The 18211-nt window shown below is 38.8% G+C and overlaps 1 protein-coding gene across 1 annotated transcript in view; it reads left to right on the top strand.

Moving 5' to 3' along the window:
• Positions 1-329: 329 nt before the first annotated feature.
• The window catches only part of LOC127798229 (uncharacterized), a 43655-nt gene continuing 25773 nt past the window's right edge, over positions 330-18211 (top strand). The window contains exons 1-5 of the mRNA XM_052331664.1: positions 330-504; positions 592-661; positions 754-815; positions 908-1065; positions 5788-6004. Of these exons, the coding sequence (XP_052187624.1) occupies positions 502-504; positions 592-661; positions 754-815; positions 908-1065; positions 5788-6004 (510 nt within the window). The 5' untranslated portion in view covers positions 330-501. The remainder of the gene's footprint in view (positions 505-591; positions 662-753; positions 816-907; positions 1066-5787; positions 6005-18211) is intronic.

Raw genomic sequence — 18211 nt, 5'->3', positions numbered from 1 at the left:
CATAAACCCATTAGATTCATCTTTAATACTAGTGATGAATGAATATAGTTGATTTTGTATTGGTTTGGATTTTTGTTGATTTATTTTATATTTTTATTTTTCAAGCAAAGGAGGGAGGAAAGAGAATTTCTTGGAAAATTTATTATTTTACTCACCCCTTTATTTAATAGTAGGGATATTATTATTATTTTTCAAATGTTAAATATTTTTTTATATTTTTTCCAAACTTAATGAGTATATTCTTTGCAATTTACGCTTAAATTTTTGAGAAGTGACTTTTTTTTTTTTTTAACAGCAAACGCAATCTTAGTGAACTCCGAAACTAATCGGGTCAAGATTTGAGCTCGGGAACAACCATTTGATGCCATCCGACGCCTCTGCCTCGGCGGGAAAGCAGAACAGAGAGAGAGAGAGAGAGAGAGAGAGAGAGAGAGGGAGGTGGGGAAAGAGAGAGGAGAAAAGAAAATCGAAAAGAGGAGAGGCTGAAGCCAAAGTTCAATCATGGTGTGCGACTTCTTTACTTCAGTTTCAAGTTCTGCAGTACGATTCTAGGGTTTCTGAATAATGACTTTCGATCTCTGAATTTTACAGACCGACTCAGAAGAACTGGAACCGCTATTCGATTATAGCCGTGTTCAGCCCGTCGACGTATGCATTGATGGTAATCTCTCTCTTGCTCTCTCTATGTGTGAATGTGCGTAAATTCGTGTCTATATCATAGGTTTTTATCTGAATTTGTTGTTCAAATGGCAGATGATTGTTCAGATTCATCCCCGCCTTTTTCCCCCAAGCGAAGGAAGCTTTTGAATCCTGCTGTAAATTTCCTTGCTTTTCAAAGCTTTGATTAGGATTAAGAGATTTGATTTTTGATTGATATTGTTCCTCATCTTTTTACTCGTAAAATAAGGTTGAGAAGGAAAAAGAGAATAAAGTGGTACCGATTATTGATTGCGAAGAGAAGGAAAAGGAAGAGGATGATTGGCTACCTCCTCCTCCTCCTCCTCCACCCAAGGTTTCCAATGATACGTGGAAGTTCATTGAGGATTCAACCATAAAGGAGTTGAGGTATACACTCTGTTGCTTACAGCTTTCAACTCTTTCTGCATGGATTGCTGAATGTATTCCATGTTCAATTTTTCATGTACTATTTTATCTTTTCCTTCCATTGTTGAAACTGCTCGTGAATTATACAATAAACTGCATTACTGCATGTGTGGCTATATCTGTTGTGTTGGGGATTTAGACGTGTTACTGGGAGCTGTGCTGGCATGGAAACAATTGAAGTTGTTAGAGCAGGCTTTATTGCAAAAACAAAAAGTTATATCTGTATGTGTTTCAAAGAGATTTGTATTATTTTTTCTTTTGAAATTCAAAATTGTGACAGAATTCGGGTTGTCAGCTTTATAGGAGCTTGATGAGCGATTTGTAACGCCCTGCCTCCCTGGGATCTTTGGTTATAAATAAGTGATTTTGTTTTTTTTCTGGATTAAGACCGTTACTCATAACTAAATCACTTACAACCCCAAGAGTTATTATTCTCTTTGTAACTAGGATCCATTTGGAAACCAAACTCTTGGTTATTTTACGTTATTGCCTTTTGGTTTATCCTTTTATATCTCATACCAAGCCCCAATTCCATTGCCCAAACTTCAGTTATTTTTTGGAAAAGCGGTTAACCACATTACAACCCAATTTAGCCTGTTTCTTTTACATTATGGCTTAACTTTAATTCCATAAGGGACCAACCCGTCCCTTGGGGACGATTCAGAAAGACCCAAAAACAACTCAGCCATAAATTTCCAGATTTGACAAATTTTCACATTTTCCCCTTTTAATCCCAATTTCCACGCTTTTAGGGCTACTTACTTTCCAAAAGTTCACACCACCTCTAAGTTTGGGCCACTTCCTAAACACCAAATAACTTCATCTTTCATGCGAAAAATTCTGCTTTGAAAGGGGATGCCAAAACTATGAACATTTAACCAACAAACTGCAACTGTTTTCATTCTTAAAATGCCACTTTGCATGCTTGTACTATTGTCTTTAACCAAACTTTAAAATCACTTAAACACTCTCTCTAGTGCATTAAGGTCACTGTTTTGAGCCTTTTAACCCATCACTTCAGTCCCTGTTTCCTTTGGTTTGATTTCCACTTGTCATTTAAGCATGAAGCTGCAACTATAATACCAAATTCATCATGCACACATTACAAAACCTGCAAGGGACTTAACTGCATCATCCAATACATTGATGATTTAGCAAAATGGTCTTAACAACTTCCCGTAGTCATTTGGCCATAAGGAGGAAGTGACACTATATGCTTTTAAAAATACATTTAACTACATACAACTTACCAAAAATACAAGACAAAACATGAAAACCCCTTTGAGGAACGATATGGCCAAATCCCCTAGCTTCAATAAAGACATCATTTTTCTTGATTTTTCACCAAAGTAGCACAATGATCATTCAATCACCTTAGCCTTATCCTTAGAGATACAATCTTCATTACGTAGCATGTTGAATATGCACAGAGTGATAAAGTTACTAACAGGTTTTAAAAACATTCTTTGAACATGAAGATAATGGCACCCAACATGGTTAATGGCAAACATCACATAACCATATGATATGCATGCCTTAAGATGACTAAACAACAATTTCCACCCTTAGGCTTTCAAGCTATTTCATTGGACGCCTTGTTCAATATGAGCATCCCATGTTGAAACCTAGGTTGAAATCCTTCTACAAAGGGGGTGTTTACTTTCATAAAACTCACATGGCCATGATTTATGCTCTTTGGACGAAAATCATACCATTCACATAGCATGCTTCCAGAAAACATAAGATCAAGCATATAAAACTTGCTATTCTTCATAAAAACACACTTGAATTCAAGATTTCTCCTCTCCTTAGTGTTACAAGCCATTAATCTAATTGAAATCATGTTTTGTCTTCCTCCGTGTAGTCTCGGCTCCCTCCCCATTTTTCCTCTCCAAGGTTTTCCCAACTCAAGAATGAGAACAAACATATTCTCATGCTTGTATGTTTTGATAACATATGCATCCCTACTCCCTAGATTAAATTCTAGCCACTGATCAAGTTTTAATCCAATGGTTCATATTATATTTAATTTCATATATATGTACATATTTCCATGTATCTTGAATTTGAGAGATTTAATTTTAACTTGTTGACTTTTGATCCAACAGTCTTAATTTTTCTTATTTTACTTTCCTTCTTATTTTTTTCTCCTTGCATTTATACATAAAATGACAAATTGCACATTTCCCTGGGGTGGGATAGGCACTTGGAGGGCAATTTGTTCATTTTGTTTTAAGATTTAATGTCAACCGCATGCCTAGCACTTGATGTAATGGCCATTATTAAAGAAGCACATTTTGGTAATTTTGCCCCCAAGATTAAATCCTTACCATACACCTTACATTTGATCCAATGGCCATTATTTCAAGAAGGGTAAAAATAGCATTTTAACTCTAGTCACACTATGTGTCAGATCAAGTACTATGCACTACTTTGTCAGGTAAATCATATCAGGATACTATTTACAACTTTATGTTGCATTAATTGAGTCACATTAGCCATATCTTGATAAATCTTCCTTGTTTTGCATGACATCCTGCATTTGGTGTTTTCCAAACTTGGTATTAGGCAACGTATTCATTATTCTATTTCATTCCCAAATTATTGATTTTGTGGACTGGTTGCACCAATGGACTCTTTTCACCAAGATTCCATGAATCATCTTAAACTCACTTTAGCATATGGCCTGTACCCAAAGCCCCAAAACTCTCTCAACCTTGTAAAAGTTTTGGGGCCCACTTGACTCCATTTCTTTGCCAGACCTTACAATATATCACAGAACCTCAAAATCTCATGAAATAAATATTTAACTGCCATATTCTTGTGAAATAAGTAATATGCTGAGGATTGGGGTTTATAGATATGAGGTACAATGTGATAGTCGTGCATAAATGGAAACTTGATGTGACGTGTCACTTGGTTTTGTTAGTTGATAGAATATAGTGAGGGACATATGAAAAGCATGGATGATATTTAGGCTTAAGTTGCTGAAACCCAAAAGAGTTTATCATTTTAAGAGCTATTTGTCCAATATATTTTATGGTATTGGTGAAAATGACTCATACTTCGATGTCAATTTGTTAAAGATGTTAACCATTGTCAAGCCCCAAGAATTGGGGATGGACAATTACGAAAATCAGGTGGTTGAACAGAATAGAATGAGAGAGAGAGAGAGAGAGAGAGAATACTTCTGTCATTTGATGCCCCCTTCCTCATACCCATCGGTCACATATAAAGCCCACCTCATAACTGATATTGCCCACCTCATAACTGATATAATAGAAGAGGTTGGACTGTTTAGCTCTTCAACTCCCTAACCACTTTACCACCCAACTGCCTAACCACTTAACAGCTTCCAGCTAACTAATACAAGTAGTTAGTTATTTTCCCAGCTAACTGATACAAGTGGTTATTATCCCGAAAAATCCCCTTTTTACCCCTAGGATCGTGACATTTTCCCCTCCTCTTCAAACAATTCTTGTCCCTAGGAATTAGAGTAAACCAGCAACCCTGGGGAATTGCTTCAGCAAGTCAGGCAGGTTCTCCCAAGTGGTGTGCTCTGGATGAAGGTGGGTCCATTGTACCAAAACCTGGGTTAAGGGCAACGATCCTTGGTAGACAACTCGTTTCTCCACAATAGCTCGGGGTTCTACCACTTCTTCCATTTCCTCTACTATAGGAGGTAGATCCTAGCTCAAATGAGCAATAGGCTCCTTAGCTTGCTTGAGCAATGAAACATGGAAAACGGGTGGGTATTCACTCCTTCTGGAAGTTGCAACTTGTAAGCAACTTTGCCCACCTTGGCTATGATAAACTAGTAAAGCAATAAGGCTAATACATGTAATATCCTATGTCTAATTTACCCTTGGGGTCGTGACAATGGGGTCAAATTATGCCATCCAAACACAACCTTAAAGAATATGATGTGCCACAGTCTACAAAGCCAAATTACAAAAAAAAGTATAAAACAAAAACAAAAATACAAAGATCTATACCAACCATCCATTATACTACTTACCAACTACGACAACAATAACAATCATAAGCCTTAATAGAACTAGATGGGGTCTGCTACATTAATTTTAGATTGGGAATGCAATGAAGTTCTTGAAGAGCTTGAGATTGTTTTTTTGAGATACCACAAAAATATTGAAGTAGCTAAACTCTATGCCGGTTTTAATTTAAGATAAATGGTTTTGATTCCCTATGGTTTAAGTTGTAGCATTGATTTAACTATCTGGAATAGATTTTACTTACTTGGTGAGATGGATTAAGAGTTTTAACTTTTTTAGAATTTTATTATTCTGGTCATCTAGAGTTCTAGTTATCTGGGAATTTTAGAGAATTAGGATTTTTAAGCTTTTTACTTTAAGTTGAATTTCAAGTTTAGCTACAAGTAGATTGTTATGTTTTTGTTTCTAATTTTAATTTCTAGTTTGTTAAGAGTTTTTTTTTTTTTTGAGTTAATAAATTCTTTGCTGGTGTAGGAATTATTAAGATTTGGATAATTGATTATTGAATACAAATGGGATAATTGCTCCCAGTTTCTCTGCTTGTTCTCTTTCTTCTCTAATTCTTCCTTTTTCTTCTTGTCCTTCATTACTGTACTTTTTTGTCCTGGTAGGATACATGCGTTTCAGTTCCCTTCTCATTCTATTGCGTACTGTTCTCCACTTGTTACAGGTTAAAGAAGCAGGAGCTGGTATCATTTGCCAAGTCAGCTCAGGAAGTACTACGATCTGTAGAAGAGTCTGTGAAAAAAGATTTTGATACTTCCATGCAGATGCAGCCTACAGTGGATAATGTTACTGATCAGTCATCAAAGGTTCCTTTTGATAGAGCTAAGATAGTTATTTCCATCCAAGACAAGGAAGGACTCAAACAATTTCGGGTATATAAGGTATTCCTTTTATTGTGAAGAAATCTGTGACAATTTGCAGATTGGTATCTTGTTTTGATCTATTTGAATGTTTGGCTCGGATCAATCTACAGAAAACGCTTGGGAGCTCTACCATTATATGTGAATGTTATTTTTGTAATTGAATAGATTGGTAAGTTAGCATTTGACTTTTTAAAGGAAAGCTGTAGTCAGGTTTCTATAATTGGAAGAAATTATGTATTAGATGAAAAATGGTATACAGAATTGAGAGAAAAAGAAGAGAAGAAAAGAGAAGTTGGAGGGGGAAAGAACAAATCAAATCTATTAAGCTAGGGTTACAAGTATTTATACCAAAATACCATAACTGCTATGTACAAGCTACCTATGCCAAGTACAAGGTACAACTAGTATATACAACATTCCGAATACAAGCTAATATGAATTCTCAACATTCCCCCTCAAGCAAGCGCATACATATCATATGTGCCTAGCTTGGAACAAATATACTCAATCCTTGGACCTCAAAGAGCTTTAGTAAATAGGTTAGCTAGCTGATCCATAGTTCCAACAAATGCATAGAAATCTCACAAGAAACCAGTTTTTCTCTCACAATGTGACAGTCTATTTCAACATGCTTGGTCCTTTCGTGAAAAAACTGGATTAGAAGCAATTGAAGAGCAACCTGATTGTTACACATTACCTGCATAGAATCACCAAATTGCAGCTCCTTAAGTTGTTTAAGCCAAATCAGCTCACTTGGTAGCTAATGCCATGGCTCTATACTCAGCTTTAGAACTAGACCTAGCCACAACATGTTGCTTTTTACTCTTCCAAGAAACCAGATTGCTGCCAACCAAAACACAATAGCCAAAATTGGACCATCTATCAAATGGACAACCTGCCCAATTAGCATCTAACTTGTTACTTGTGTATGACCTTTACCCTCAAATAATAAAGCTTTACCAGGCAAACTCTTCATATCTCGTAAAATACGACCAAAGCCTGCTAATGACCGTCACAAGGAAAATCCAAAAATTGGCTAACCACACTAACAACAAATATAATATCTAGTCGAGTCAATGTGAGATAATTCAGGTTCCCAACTAGTCTCCTATAAATCCTTGGATCATGAATAGGCTCCTCATATCTAGGAATAAGCTTAGAATTGGGATCCATAGGCATATCAATGGGCCTAGAATCCAACATATTGTCAAGTCTCGAATGTAAGACTTGAGAGAACAGAATTTTAGAAGGATCGAGAGAGAGATAGAGGCAGAATTGGGAGGGAAAATGAGAGAATTGAGAGGGAAGAGAGAAAGAGTTTAAGAGGGAAAGATCTTCTCATTCAACATAGAAGTCCCATCCTCAAGTAATCGGCCTTTTATAGGCCCTTCCGCGGTTCATATTGTAATCGTGGGAAGAAGCTTCTAGCTCCCGCTACAAGTGGCCCATGTGGGCTGCGGTTATTATAACAGAAATTGCAAAAAAATTACAAAACTACCATTGGGTCATAACATTCCCTACCCCTAGAAAACATTATTGTCCTCAAGAATCTGTAGAAGTCCGGTAGCTCGTGAGAATTGGGTTAGCAGTTTCGGTAAGTACTCCCAAATGGTGTGATGAGGATCCATGTGAGACCATCAGACCAGCACTTGAGTTAAGGGCAACGACCCCTTGTAGATGATCCTGTTGTCCAGGATAGCTTGGGGCTCCATGAGCACTTCCTCTTCCTCATCCATCGTCGGGAGCTTTGGGTTAACTGCCGCCTGGGGGCTTATGACTTTCTTAAGTAGAGACACATGAAATACAGGGTGCATGTGGACCTGGGGCAATAGTCTGAGCTTGTAGGCAACCCGTCCCACTTTAGTCTCGATAGTATATGGTCCAAAGTATTTTGGACTTAACTTGGATGCCAGGGTACCAGTGAATGGTTGCTGCATAGACCTCTTCACTCTCAAATAAACCTGGTCCCCTACTTCAAAGGTTCTGTCACTCCTCTTCTTATCGGCATTCTGCTTCATTCTGTTTTGGGCTATGGCCAATTCTCTTTTCAATTCCTTCAAAACTCCCTGTCGTTGTTGTAAGTGCTGAAATTCGTATGGAATGAAAACTAATTCCACCGTATATCTCTTCACTAGTTTAAGGAAATATATATACAATAAATCTCCTAAATAATCTCCAAGAATAACTCCTACTTATCTCTTATTTTCTAGGAATAGATTTTACAATATTTAAATACTAATTTACAGATTAGTTTTGATAAATAATTGCTTGTTGATAGCCCTTATCTAGAGCCCATCTCCTCTTTATCTTCCAACACTCCTCCTCAAGCTAGTGGATGGATGTCAATCATTCCCAGCTTGTCTCTGAGTATTTCAAATCCCTGTTTTTGCATGGCTTTGGTTAATATATCAGCTTCTTGATTCTCTGTTGGTATATATGTGAGTCTTATGTCTCCTTGTTTCATTTCTTGCTTGACAAAGTGTCTATCGATCCTAACGTGCTTCATTCGATTGTGTTGCACGGGATTATTCACAATACTGATGGCCGATCTGCTGTCACTATACAAAAATTTAGGAGATGATGTTGGCATAGGTAGGTCTTTCATTAACCGTTATATCCATATTATCTCACAAATACTTTGAGCAATTGCACGATATTCAGCCTCGACACTACTTTGAGCAACTACCTATTGTTTATTGCTTCTCCAAGTTACCAGGTTCCCCCATAGCTTGGTACAATACCTTGATGTTGTTCTACTATCCTCAATAGATCCTGCTCAATCAGAATCAGCAAAACTACAAATACTTCTATTCTGATTTTTCTTAAAGAATAGCCATTTTCCTGGTGTTCCTTTGAGATACCTGAGGATGTGATAAGCTATTTCTAGATGTCTCTTAGTAGGAAGATGCATATATTGGCTGATGATGCTCACAACATAGGCAATGTCTGGCCTTGTATGAGATAAATAAATAAGTTTCCCTACTAAGCGTTGGTACATTCCTTTATCAACTGGATGCTCTTCTTTTCCTTCTTTATTCTTCCAATTTGGCTCTAGAGGAGTGCTGGCAGATTTACACCCTTGTTTGCCTATTTCCTTTAAAAGATCTAAGGTGTATTTTCTCTGAGTTATAAATATACCTTCCTTACTTCTCGCCACTTCCAAGCCCAAGAAACATCTCAATTCTCCCAAATTTTTTACTTCAAATACTTCTGTCAGTTGTTGCTTCAATTTCTCTATCTCATGATGGTTATCATCAGTGATGATAATGTCATCAACATACACTATCAACACCGTTCTTCTACCATCACTTTCTACCTTTGTAAAGAGTGTATGATCTGCTTGTCCCTGCTGGTATCCCAGTTGATGTAAGGTGTCACTGAATCTTTTGAACCACGCCCTAGGAGATTGTCTGAGGTCATACAATGATTTTTTCAACCTACATACCTTGCCTAGCATAATCTTCTTCAAAGCCTGGGAGTATTCTCAAGCATATTTCTTCTTCTAGCTCACCATTTAAGAATGCATTTTTTACATCTAGTTGATGTAATTTCCAGTCGAGGTTGGCTGCCAAGGATAGCAATACCCGGATAGTATTTAGCTTGGCCACAGGTGCAAACGCTTCCTCATAGTCCAATCCTTGAGTTTGAGTGAATTCTTGAGCTACAAGTCTGGCCTTGAATCTGTCAATACTTCCATCAGCTTTGTATTTTACAGTAAATATCCATTTGCTGCTCACTATATTTTTGCCATCTGGTAAGTCCACAACTTCCCATGTTCCATTTTTTTTCAAAGCCCGCATTTCTTCCAGAACTGTTGCATTCCACTTATCATCGTATAAGGCATGATATATATCCCTTGGAATAGCTATATTATCCAAGTTAGTAGCGAACAATTTGAATTTTGGAGACAACTTAGAATACCCCTAAAAATTAGAGATGGGGTGCTGTGTGCAGGATCTCACACCTTTCCTTAGGGCAATTGGAAGTTCAAGATTACCTGGAGTATTTTCTTCATGCTCCACTCTATTTGGGACTTTAACATCACTCGAATTTTTGTTTTCTAGACTTACACCGGTTCAGATGGTTTGGTATGCTGAGGATCGTGCGGTTTGCGTGAATATACTTTTAATGGTGGCTGATCTGCTGCTGGAACTATAGTGCTTTCTTTCTCTCCCCCTTGATGGTGTAGGGTAGAGATATCAGACCCGGAACCGTCAACTGTATTAGGCAGAAGATTAGGTAGAGTAGCAGGTATGAGACTGACGGGATTGCAAGGATAGTCAACCTCTGTGGGATTATTTTGGAAATATGATTGATGCTCGACAAATGAGACATCACAGGTGACAATGAATTTTCTTGTAGGAGGATGATAACATTTATATCCTTGTTGTGTTGGAGAGTATCCAATAAAGATGCACTTGAGGGCTTTAGGATCCAATTTTGATTGAGGTTGATTTTTATGTATGAAAACAGTGCAACCAAAAATCTTAGAAGGAAGAGAGTTCAAGACTCTAGTATGATGGGGAAAGTTCTCAAGAAGGACATTCAAGGGTGTTTGAAATTTCAAAACTTTGGAAGGAAGTCGGTTAATGAGGTAGGTTGCAATGAGAACCTCTTCGCCCCAATAAGTATAGGGAACTGATTTTGTAAACATCAAAGCCCTAGCTGTCTCAAGGAGGTGACGGTTCTTTCATTCTGCTACCTCATTTTGTTGAAGGTTGTATGGACAAGAGCTTTGGTGAATAATTCCATGCTCGAGGAGGTATTGATTGAAGTCATTAGAAAAGTATTCTCAGCCATTATCAGTCCGCAAGATGTGTATAGCCGATTGAAAGGCATTTTGGATCATTTGGTGAAAACTTTTGAATAAAGAGTATGCTTCGGATTTGTCCTTCATTAGAAATACCCAGCTAACCCTAGTATGGTCATCTATGAATGTAATGAACCATCTAGTGTTAGTGAGATTAGGAACCCTAGCTGGCCCCCACACATCGCTATGAATCAAATGAAACGGTTTTGAGGGTTTATAAAGGTGATTCGAATGAGAACTCTTAGTGTGTTTTGCAAGGATACAATTCTCACACTGGAAATGCTGAATATTATTTCTGGAAAATGATGGGTACAAAAAACGAAGATACTCAAAACTAGGATGGCCTAATCTTTGATGCCATAACACAATGTCCAAATCTGAAAAAGTTGCTAAAGAAGATTGAAAATAAGACCTAGTTCCAGTAGAATGATCAAGACTTGAGATTTGGAAGAGCCCCCTACTCTCCTTAGCACTGCCAATCATCTTCCTCGATGATAGGTCCTGAAAAACACAAGAAGATTGAGAAAAGATCAGTGCGCAGCTTCTTTCTTTTGTTATTTTACTCACAGACAACAAGTTACATTTTAAATTTGGGACATATAGAACTGATTGTAACACTAATCCAGATATGTATGCAGTCCCTCTTCCCTTAGCCATAGAAGTTGTACCATTAGCCATAATTACAGCTATTCCTTCACCACTTGGTTCAAAATTAGACAAGAGTTTAATAGAACCTGTCATATGGTCTGTTGCGCTAGTATCTACAATCCAACTAGTTGAATTGGACATTTGAGAGAATAGGGAATAGCTTATGTTACCTGTTTTTGCTAGGGAAACAGCTAGGGGGTTTTCACTTTCTGCTTTTTGCATTTTTGTTTGACTAAGAAGGTGCTGTAGGGCTTCAATTTGATTTTCAGTTAGGGAGATATTTGTTGGAATCCCTTTTTCAGCCTCGGTTGCATATGCAGCTGGTCCTCCTCGCCTTTGATTCCTTGGTTTCCATCCTGTCAATCAATTTACCATGAATTTTCCATCAGGTTTCCCTAGTATGATATGGCTTGTTGTAGTGGTCACACCACTACCTATCTTTCTGGAGTTCACCCTTAGATGCTGTAGGCTTCATTCGATAAGTGTTTAGGGCAAAATTTTGAGTATTTACCTCATAGTTTGAGTGAACAGAAGCTGATAACATAACCTTCCTCCTGCTTTCTTCACGCCTTACTTCAGCAAAGGCCTCATGCATGGATGGAAATGGCTTTGTCCCGAGCAATCTTTCTCTGACTTCATCCAATTTAGGATTCAAGCCATGAAGGAAATCGAAGACTCGCTCTTTCTCCACAATCTTGCTATACTTCCTGCCATCCTCTGAAGATTCCCACTTGATCTCATAAAAGAGATCCATCTCCTGCCATAAGGTTGTTAGAATGTTAAAGTATGCCGTAACTGAATTAGAGCCTTACTTGGTGGTTCGAATATTTGATCGGATTTGGAAGCTTTGGGCGGTGTTCTCTAAGTCAGAGTAAGTCTCCCGAACTGCTTGCCATATTTTGCATGCTAATTTGTAGAACAAATAAATCTGTCTGATGCTAGGCTCCATGGAATTAATCAGCCATGCCATGATGATGGCATTCTCGACCTCCCACACACCAGAATTTGCTGCATTAGAGCTGGGCTTTGGGATGTCCCCTGTCAGGTAGCCTTTGCGTCCCCTTCCGTAGATGACCAACAACATGGATTGGAACCACTCTCTGAAGTTGGTTCCATCCAATTTGTGCTGGGTGATCTGAAGCGAGTAACTCTCAGTTGCCATTGGGTAGGTTGGAACTTGGGTGGTCCTCGTTGTGGTCGGAAGAAGATTCGAAGCTGTGCTGGCTGATTGATTTTCTGCCATGTTGCGATCGGAAGCGTATGAACTAGAGTTCCAACGCTTGGAAGGCACAGGTACTAGGCTCTGATACCATGCTGAAATTCGTATGGAATGAAAACTAATTCCACCGTATATCTCTTCACTAGTTTAAGGAAATATATATATAATAAATCTCCTAAATAATCTCCAAGAATAACTCCTACTTATCTCCTATTTTCTAGGAATAGATTTTACAATATTTAAATACTAATTTACAGATTAGTTTTGATAAATAATTGCTTGTTGATAGCCCTTATCTAGAGCCCATCTCCTCTTTATCTTCCAACAGTAAGTATTGCTCTATCGAAGCCAGGGTGGTTGTAGAACTCGATAAGGCTGGTTAGAGGGGTGGTTTATGACCAAACACAGCTTTAAAAGGACTCCTGTTGATAGCACTGGTGGCTGCAATTGTACCACCACTGAGCTAATGACAGCCATTTGTTCCAACTCTTTGGCCTATTGAAACACATGCATCTCGGTTAAACTTTCAAACACTGATTAACTCTCTCGGTTTGGCCATCCGTTTGGGAGTGATAGGCTGTGGACATGTGCAACCCTACCCCCATTCTCTTAAACAATTCATGCCAAAACATGCTTGTGAAGATCTTGTCTCTATCTGAGACAATGGACTTCGGAACCCTGTGTAATTTAACTACCGAATCCATGAATTTTCTTGTGCTGAAAAGGGGTGGGTTAGACTGATGAAATGGGAGAACTTAGTCAGCCTTTCTACCACCACTAACACCACATTCTTACCCTCTGATTTGGGTAGCCCTTCTATGAAGTCCATAGAGATCCCTTCCCATGCTTGATCGGGCACTGCCAAGGGTTGCAGCAAACTTGGGTAAGCCACATTCTCATACTTGCACCTTTGGCAAACTTCACATGACAGCACAAAACTTACCACGACCTTCTTTTGCCCTGGCCAATAGAACATTTGTCTCACCTTCTAATAAGTGGCTTGTATTCTCGAGTGGCCTCCTATGGGTGAATCATGTAGAGAGGTTAGGATTTGCCTTTTGAGTGATTCATCCTCACCCACTACTACTCTACCATTGAACCTTAGCAGACCATTGGAGAGAGTATACCCTGGTTTACTCGTGGGTTGTACTGCAAGCTGAGTGATTAGGTCCTGCACCCAAGGTGTTTGGTCATAGCTTTCTGTGACCTCCTTAACCCACTCGGGTACCACAACCGTTGTTGATCTGCACTCTCTTTTCTCTTCCCTTCTCGAGAGGGCATTAGCTACCACGTTTTCCTTACCCTTGCGATACACAATGGTATAATCCATTCCCATTAACTTGGACACTCCCTTCCTCTGTAACTGGGTGTGCAGTCTTTGTTGGTCTAGGAATTGCAAGCTCTCGTGGTTCGTTTTGATAATGAAAGGTCCTGCTTTCAGGTAATGCCTCCATCTATCAACAGCTCCTAACACGGCCAATAGTTCTTTGTCATACACACTTAGGCCTAGGTGCCTAGGGGCCAAAGCTTGGCTGATGTATGATAAGGGCCTTTCTTCTTGCATTAACACCGCACCTATCCCATTGTCACATGCATCTGTTTTAACAACAAATTTCTTAGAAAAATTTGGGAGAGCTAGCATCGGTGCCTCTGTCATGGCCTTCTTGAGTATTAGGAAAGCTGTTTCTGCTCTTGGATTCCATTGGAAACTGTCCTTCTTGAGAAGTTCAATTAGGGGTTTGCTGATGGGGCCATAACCTTGTATAAACTTCCGGTAGTAACCTGTTAGTCTTAAGAAACCCCTTAGTTCTTTTACCGTTTGCGGCCTGGGCCATTCTACCATGGTTGTGATCTTATTTGGATCAGTCTTCACTCTTTCTCCCAATATAATATGGCCTAGATATTCCACTTCTTTTTCAGCAAAGGTACACTTTGATAGCTTAACATACAACTTGTTAGAAGTCAAGACCTCAAAGGTGGTCTAGGTGTTGTTCATAGTTCGGGCTGTATATGAGGATGTCATCAAAGAAACTAGGATGAATTTTCTCAAATAATGCTGGAAAACTTGATTCATTAGGGCTTGGAAGATGGCTAGGGAATTGGTGAGCCCAAAGGGCATCACCACAAATTCATACAGCCCTGATGAGTAGTAAATGCAATTTTAGGTATGTCATTAGGGGTCATCCGAATTTGGTGGTAGTTGGATCTCAGGTCCAATTTAGAAAAAATGCATGCTCCATTCAATTCATCTAACATGTCATCAATTAGGGGTATAGGGTACTTGTTTTTGATAGTGTTGGTATTGTGTTGACGATAGTCAACACAAAACCTTCATGACTCATCTTTTTTTTTAACAAGTAACATGGGAGTGGCAAATGGGCTTTGAGAGGGTTTGATGATAGAGGTATAGAGCATATTAGAGATTTGCTTCTCAATCTTTAGCTTTTTGGATGGGTGAATATCTATAGGCACGTATGTTTACAGGTAGTGAGTTTGGTTTAAGGTGTATAGAGTGGTCAAGGGCTCTTTTGGGTGGCAGTGATTTAGGTTCAGAAAAGAGGTCTTGAAATTCTTGCAGGAGTAAGTGTAAGCTATCAGGAAGGAGTACCTTAGTTGGGTGCTGTAGGGTGGCTAAGCTGCTCTCCCTCCTCTGTACATTCTCCTATTCTCTTCCTTCCTGCTTGTCCCATCCCCGCACATGAATAGAGTATAATTCGGCAATCTGCCCTTTCTTCTTATGCATCAATCTCTGCAATTTGCCCCCTTCTATCATTTTACACTCTCCTTGTTCTATGATGCCCTTCAGTGTCAATTTGGTACTCCCCATATCCAATGTGACTTCCAGTTTGTTGAAGTCAAATGTGAAAGGACTTACAGTTCGCATCCAATCAATACCCAACACTATATTGCACCCTCCCAATTCTAGTATTCTCAGATCGCTTTGGAACAATTGTCCCTGCATAAGCCACTTGAACCCTTCACATTTGTTGTGATTGTACATTTTGCTACCATTAGCCACTGTCACTGATAAGGGGGTGGTGGCCATCATCTTACATCCCAATTCTAATGCCGTAGCTTCATTTGGGAAGCTATGTGTATTGCCACTATCAATTAGTACTAGCAGTTCCTTCCTACCCATTTCCCTGGTACCTTGATGATCTTTCTTGTTGTGCCTCCTCTGAGAGCATGAAATGAGATCTCCACCCCTTCTTGTTCTACTTCCTCACTGTTATGGGTTGCTGTTGCATCTTGGCCAGTCTCCCCTTCCACTATCTCCTCCCCTTCTTCACCTTTGTCTTTTTCTTCCCCTTCCATGTTCAGCAATTGTCTCCTGCAGATATGTCCCGGTCCAAACTTTTCTCCACACTTGTAACATAACCCCATGAGTCTCCTATTCTCCATAGTAGTAGATCGTAGAGGATTGGGATTGGCCCTAGGTCCTCCTACTGTCCCTCTGGTTATTAAGGTTGCGTTCTCTTTACTGTTTTCAAGTCATTTTTAGTTTTTAGTTTTCTAAAATAATGAAAACGCATTCTCTTTGCTGTTTTTAAAAATGCATTTTTGAAAACAAAAAAAAAAATTGTAAAGAAAACTCAAAACAATAAAAAGTTGTTTTGAGTGTTTTTATCCAAAATAAATTCTAAACTCAAAATACATTTATTTATTCATATTTTATTATTGTAATGGAAAAAAATATTACAAACTTCATTAACTTTAAAATGTATATATTTTTTTAATAATATATTAACATTAAATATTTATAATTTACTTAATAATCAAATTTATTGAATAAAATATCATTAAAAAAATATTTTCAAAATTTCAAAAAGAACACGTTTTCTAATTTTCTGTTTTGAAAAATAGTTTTTCAAAATGACAAAGAGAACGCGTTTTCAATTTTCTAAAAACAGACTATCAAAACAGAAAACTGAAAATGAATTCAAAACTCAAAACTGAAAATTGAAAAGTAAAGAGAACGCAGCCTAAGGCCCTGAAATTTCATCCCGAGGTATGATTATTGGGTGGTAGGGGCCTAATCAGTGTCCGATTCTTCTTGTAGATGGCTTCCAATGTTAACTCTTGAAGTCTCACCTTCTCCGCAGCTTGTCTAATTGTGGTGGGCATCATTATTTTAACCATTGATCTTAATTCATCTTTGAGGCCGCTAATAAAGCTAGACACAAAGTACTGGTCGTTAATGTAGGCTGTGCATTCCACATTAGTGCCCCCAGTTCTTCAAACCTCTCTTGATACTCAGTCACTGATCCCTCTTGTTTAAGCTTATTGAACTCTTCTACTATATCTGCCATGTTTCTTTCACCAAATCTTACACATAATTCTTTCGCAAAATCTATCCACCTCACATTCATTCCCCTTGATCTAAACCAGCCTTGAAATCAGGCATCTGTCGTATCATTTAGATAGGTGGTAGCTAGATTGATCCTTTTATTCTCTACTACCCCATAAAGTTGAAAGTATCTCTCACATCTACGGATCCACCACCTTGGTTTGGATCCTTCAAAGAGGGATCTCCAATCTCGACATTGGACCTTGATTAGATCTAGGGGAATTAGCTTCTCTTACCTGATCTCCCGTCTCATCATAGGATGAGTTTCCTGCTTCATTGATTCCTTGTGGCCTCGGGAAGATGCTTGCTCCCGCCATTCCTTGCTCGGAACCCATTTTGGGAGGGAATTCCAGTGGCAATCGGAATTGAGGCAATGACGACAGCATGTTGAACATGCTGTTGATTTTCTATCCTAATTGCTCCATGTTTTCTCAGTTCCTTGCTAGTTCTCGTTGTACTCCTCGGGAAGCTGCTATATCTTTGCACAACTCTTCTCGGATTGCTCTTATTTCTTCTCTACTCTAGGCCACAGCCTGCTGCGTTTGATTCATTCCGAATTCCATCACCTCCATCCGATTCTCCAGCTGCTTCATCCTAGTGCCTTTCGCCATTCGGAATTCCTTCTGGCCTGCTACAATTAACCGATCACACACCTTCCTATACTGGAAACTCGGCCAAGGACGACTGGCTTTGATACCAAAATGTCAAGTCTCGGATGTAAGACTTGAGAGAACAGAATTTTAGAAGGATCAAGAGAGAGATAGAGACAAAATTGGGAGGGAAAATGAGAGAATTGAGAGGGAAGAGAGAGAGAGTTTAAGAGGGAAAGATCTTCTCATTCAAGATAGAAGTCCCATCCTCAAGTAATCAGCCTTTTATAGGCCTTTCTGCGGTTCATAGTGTGACCGTGGGAAGAAGCTTCTAGCTCTCGCTACAAGTGGCCCATGTGGGCTGCGGTTATTATAACATAAATTGCAAAAAATTTACAAAACTACCACTGGGTCATAACACATACTTACCTCCTCCAGAACATCATGAGCCAACTTTCTTCAAGAGATACAAATGCCATGCCTAGATCTAGCAACCTTAATACCTAAGAATACCTCAGTGGACACCCAAATCTTTAGTCTGAAGATGAGAATGTAAATGAGCCTTTCAACTGAGAAATCCCTTGCTCATCATCACCAATAATGACACATC

Source organism: Diospyros lotus, chromosome 3 (genome assembly GCF_014633365.1).
Source record: "Diospyros lotus cultivar Yz01 chromosome 3, ASM1463336v1, whole genome shotgun sequence".
NCBI lineage: Eukaryota > Viridiplantae > Streptophyta > Magnoliopsida > Ericales > Ebenaceae > Diospyros > Diospyros lotus.
This window is presented reverse-complemented; position numbering and strand designations above follow the sequence as displayed.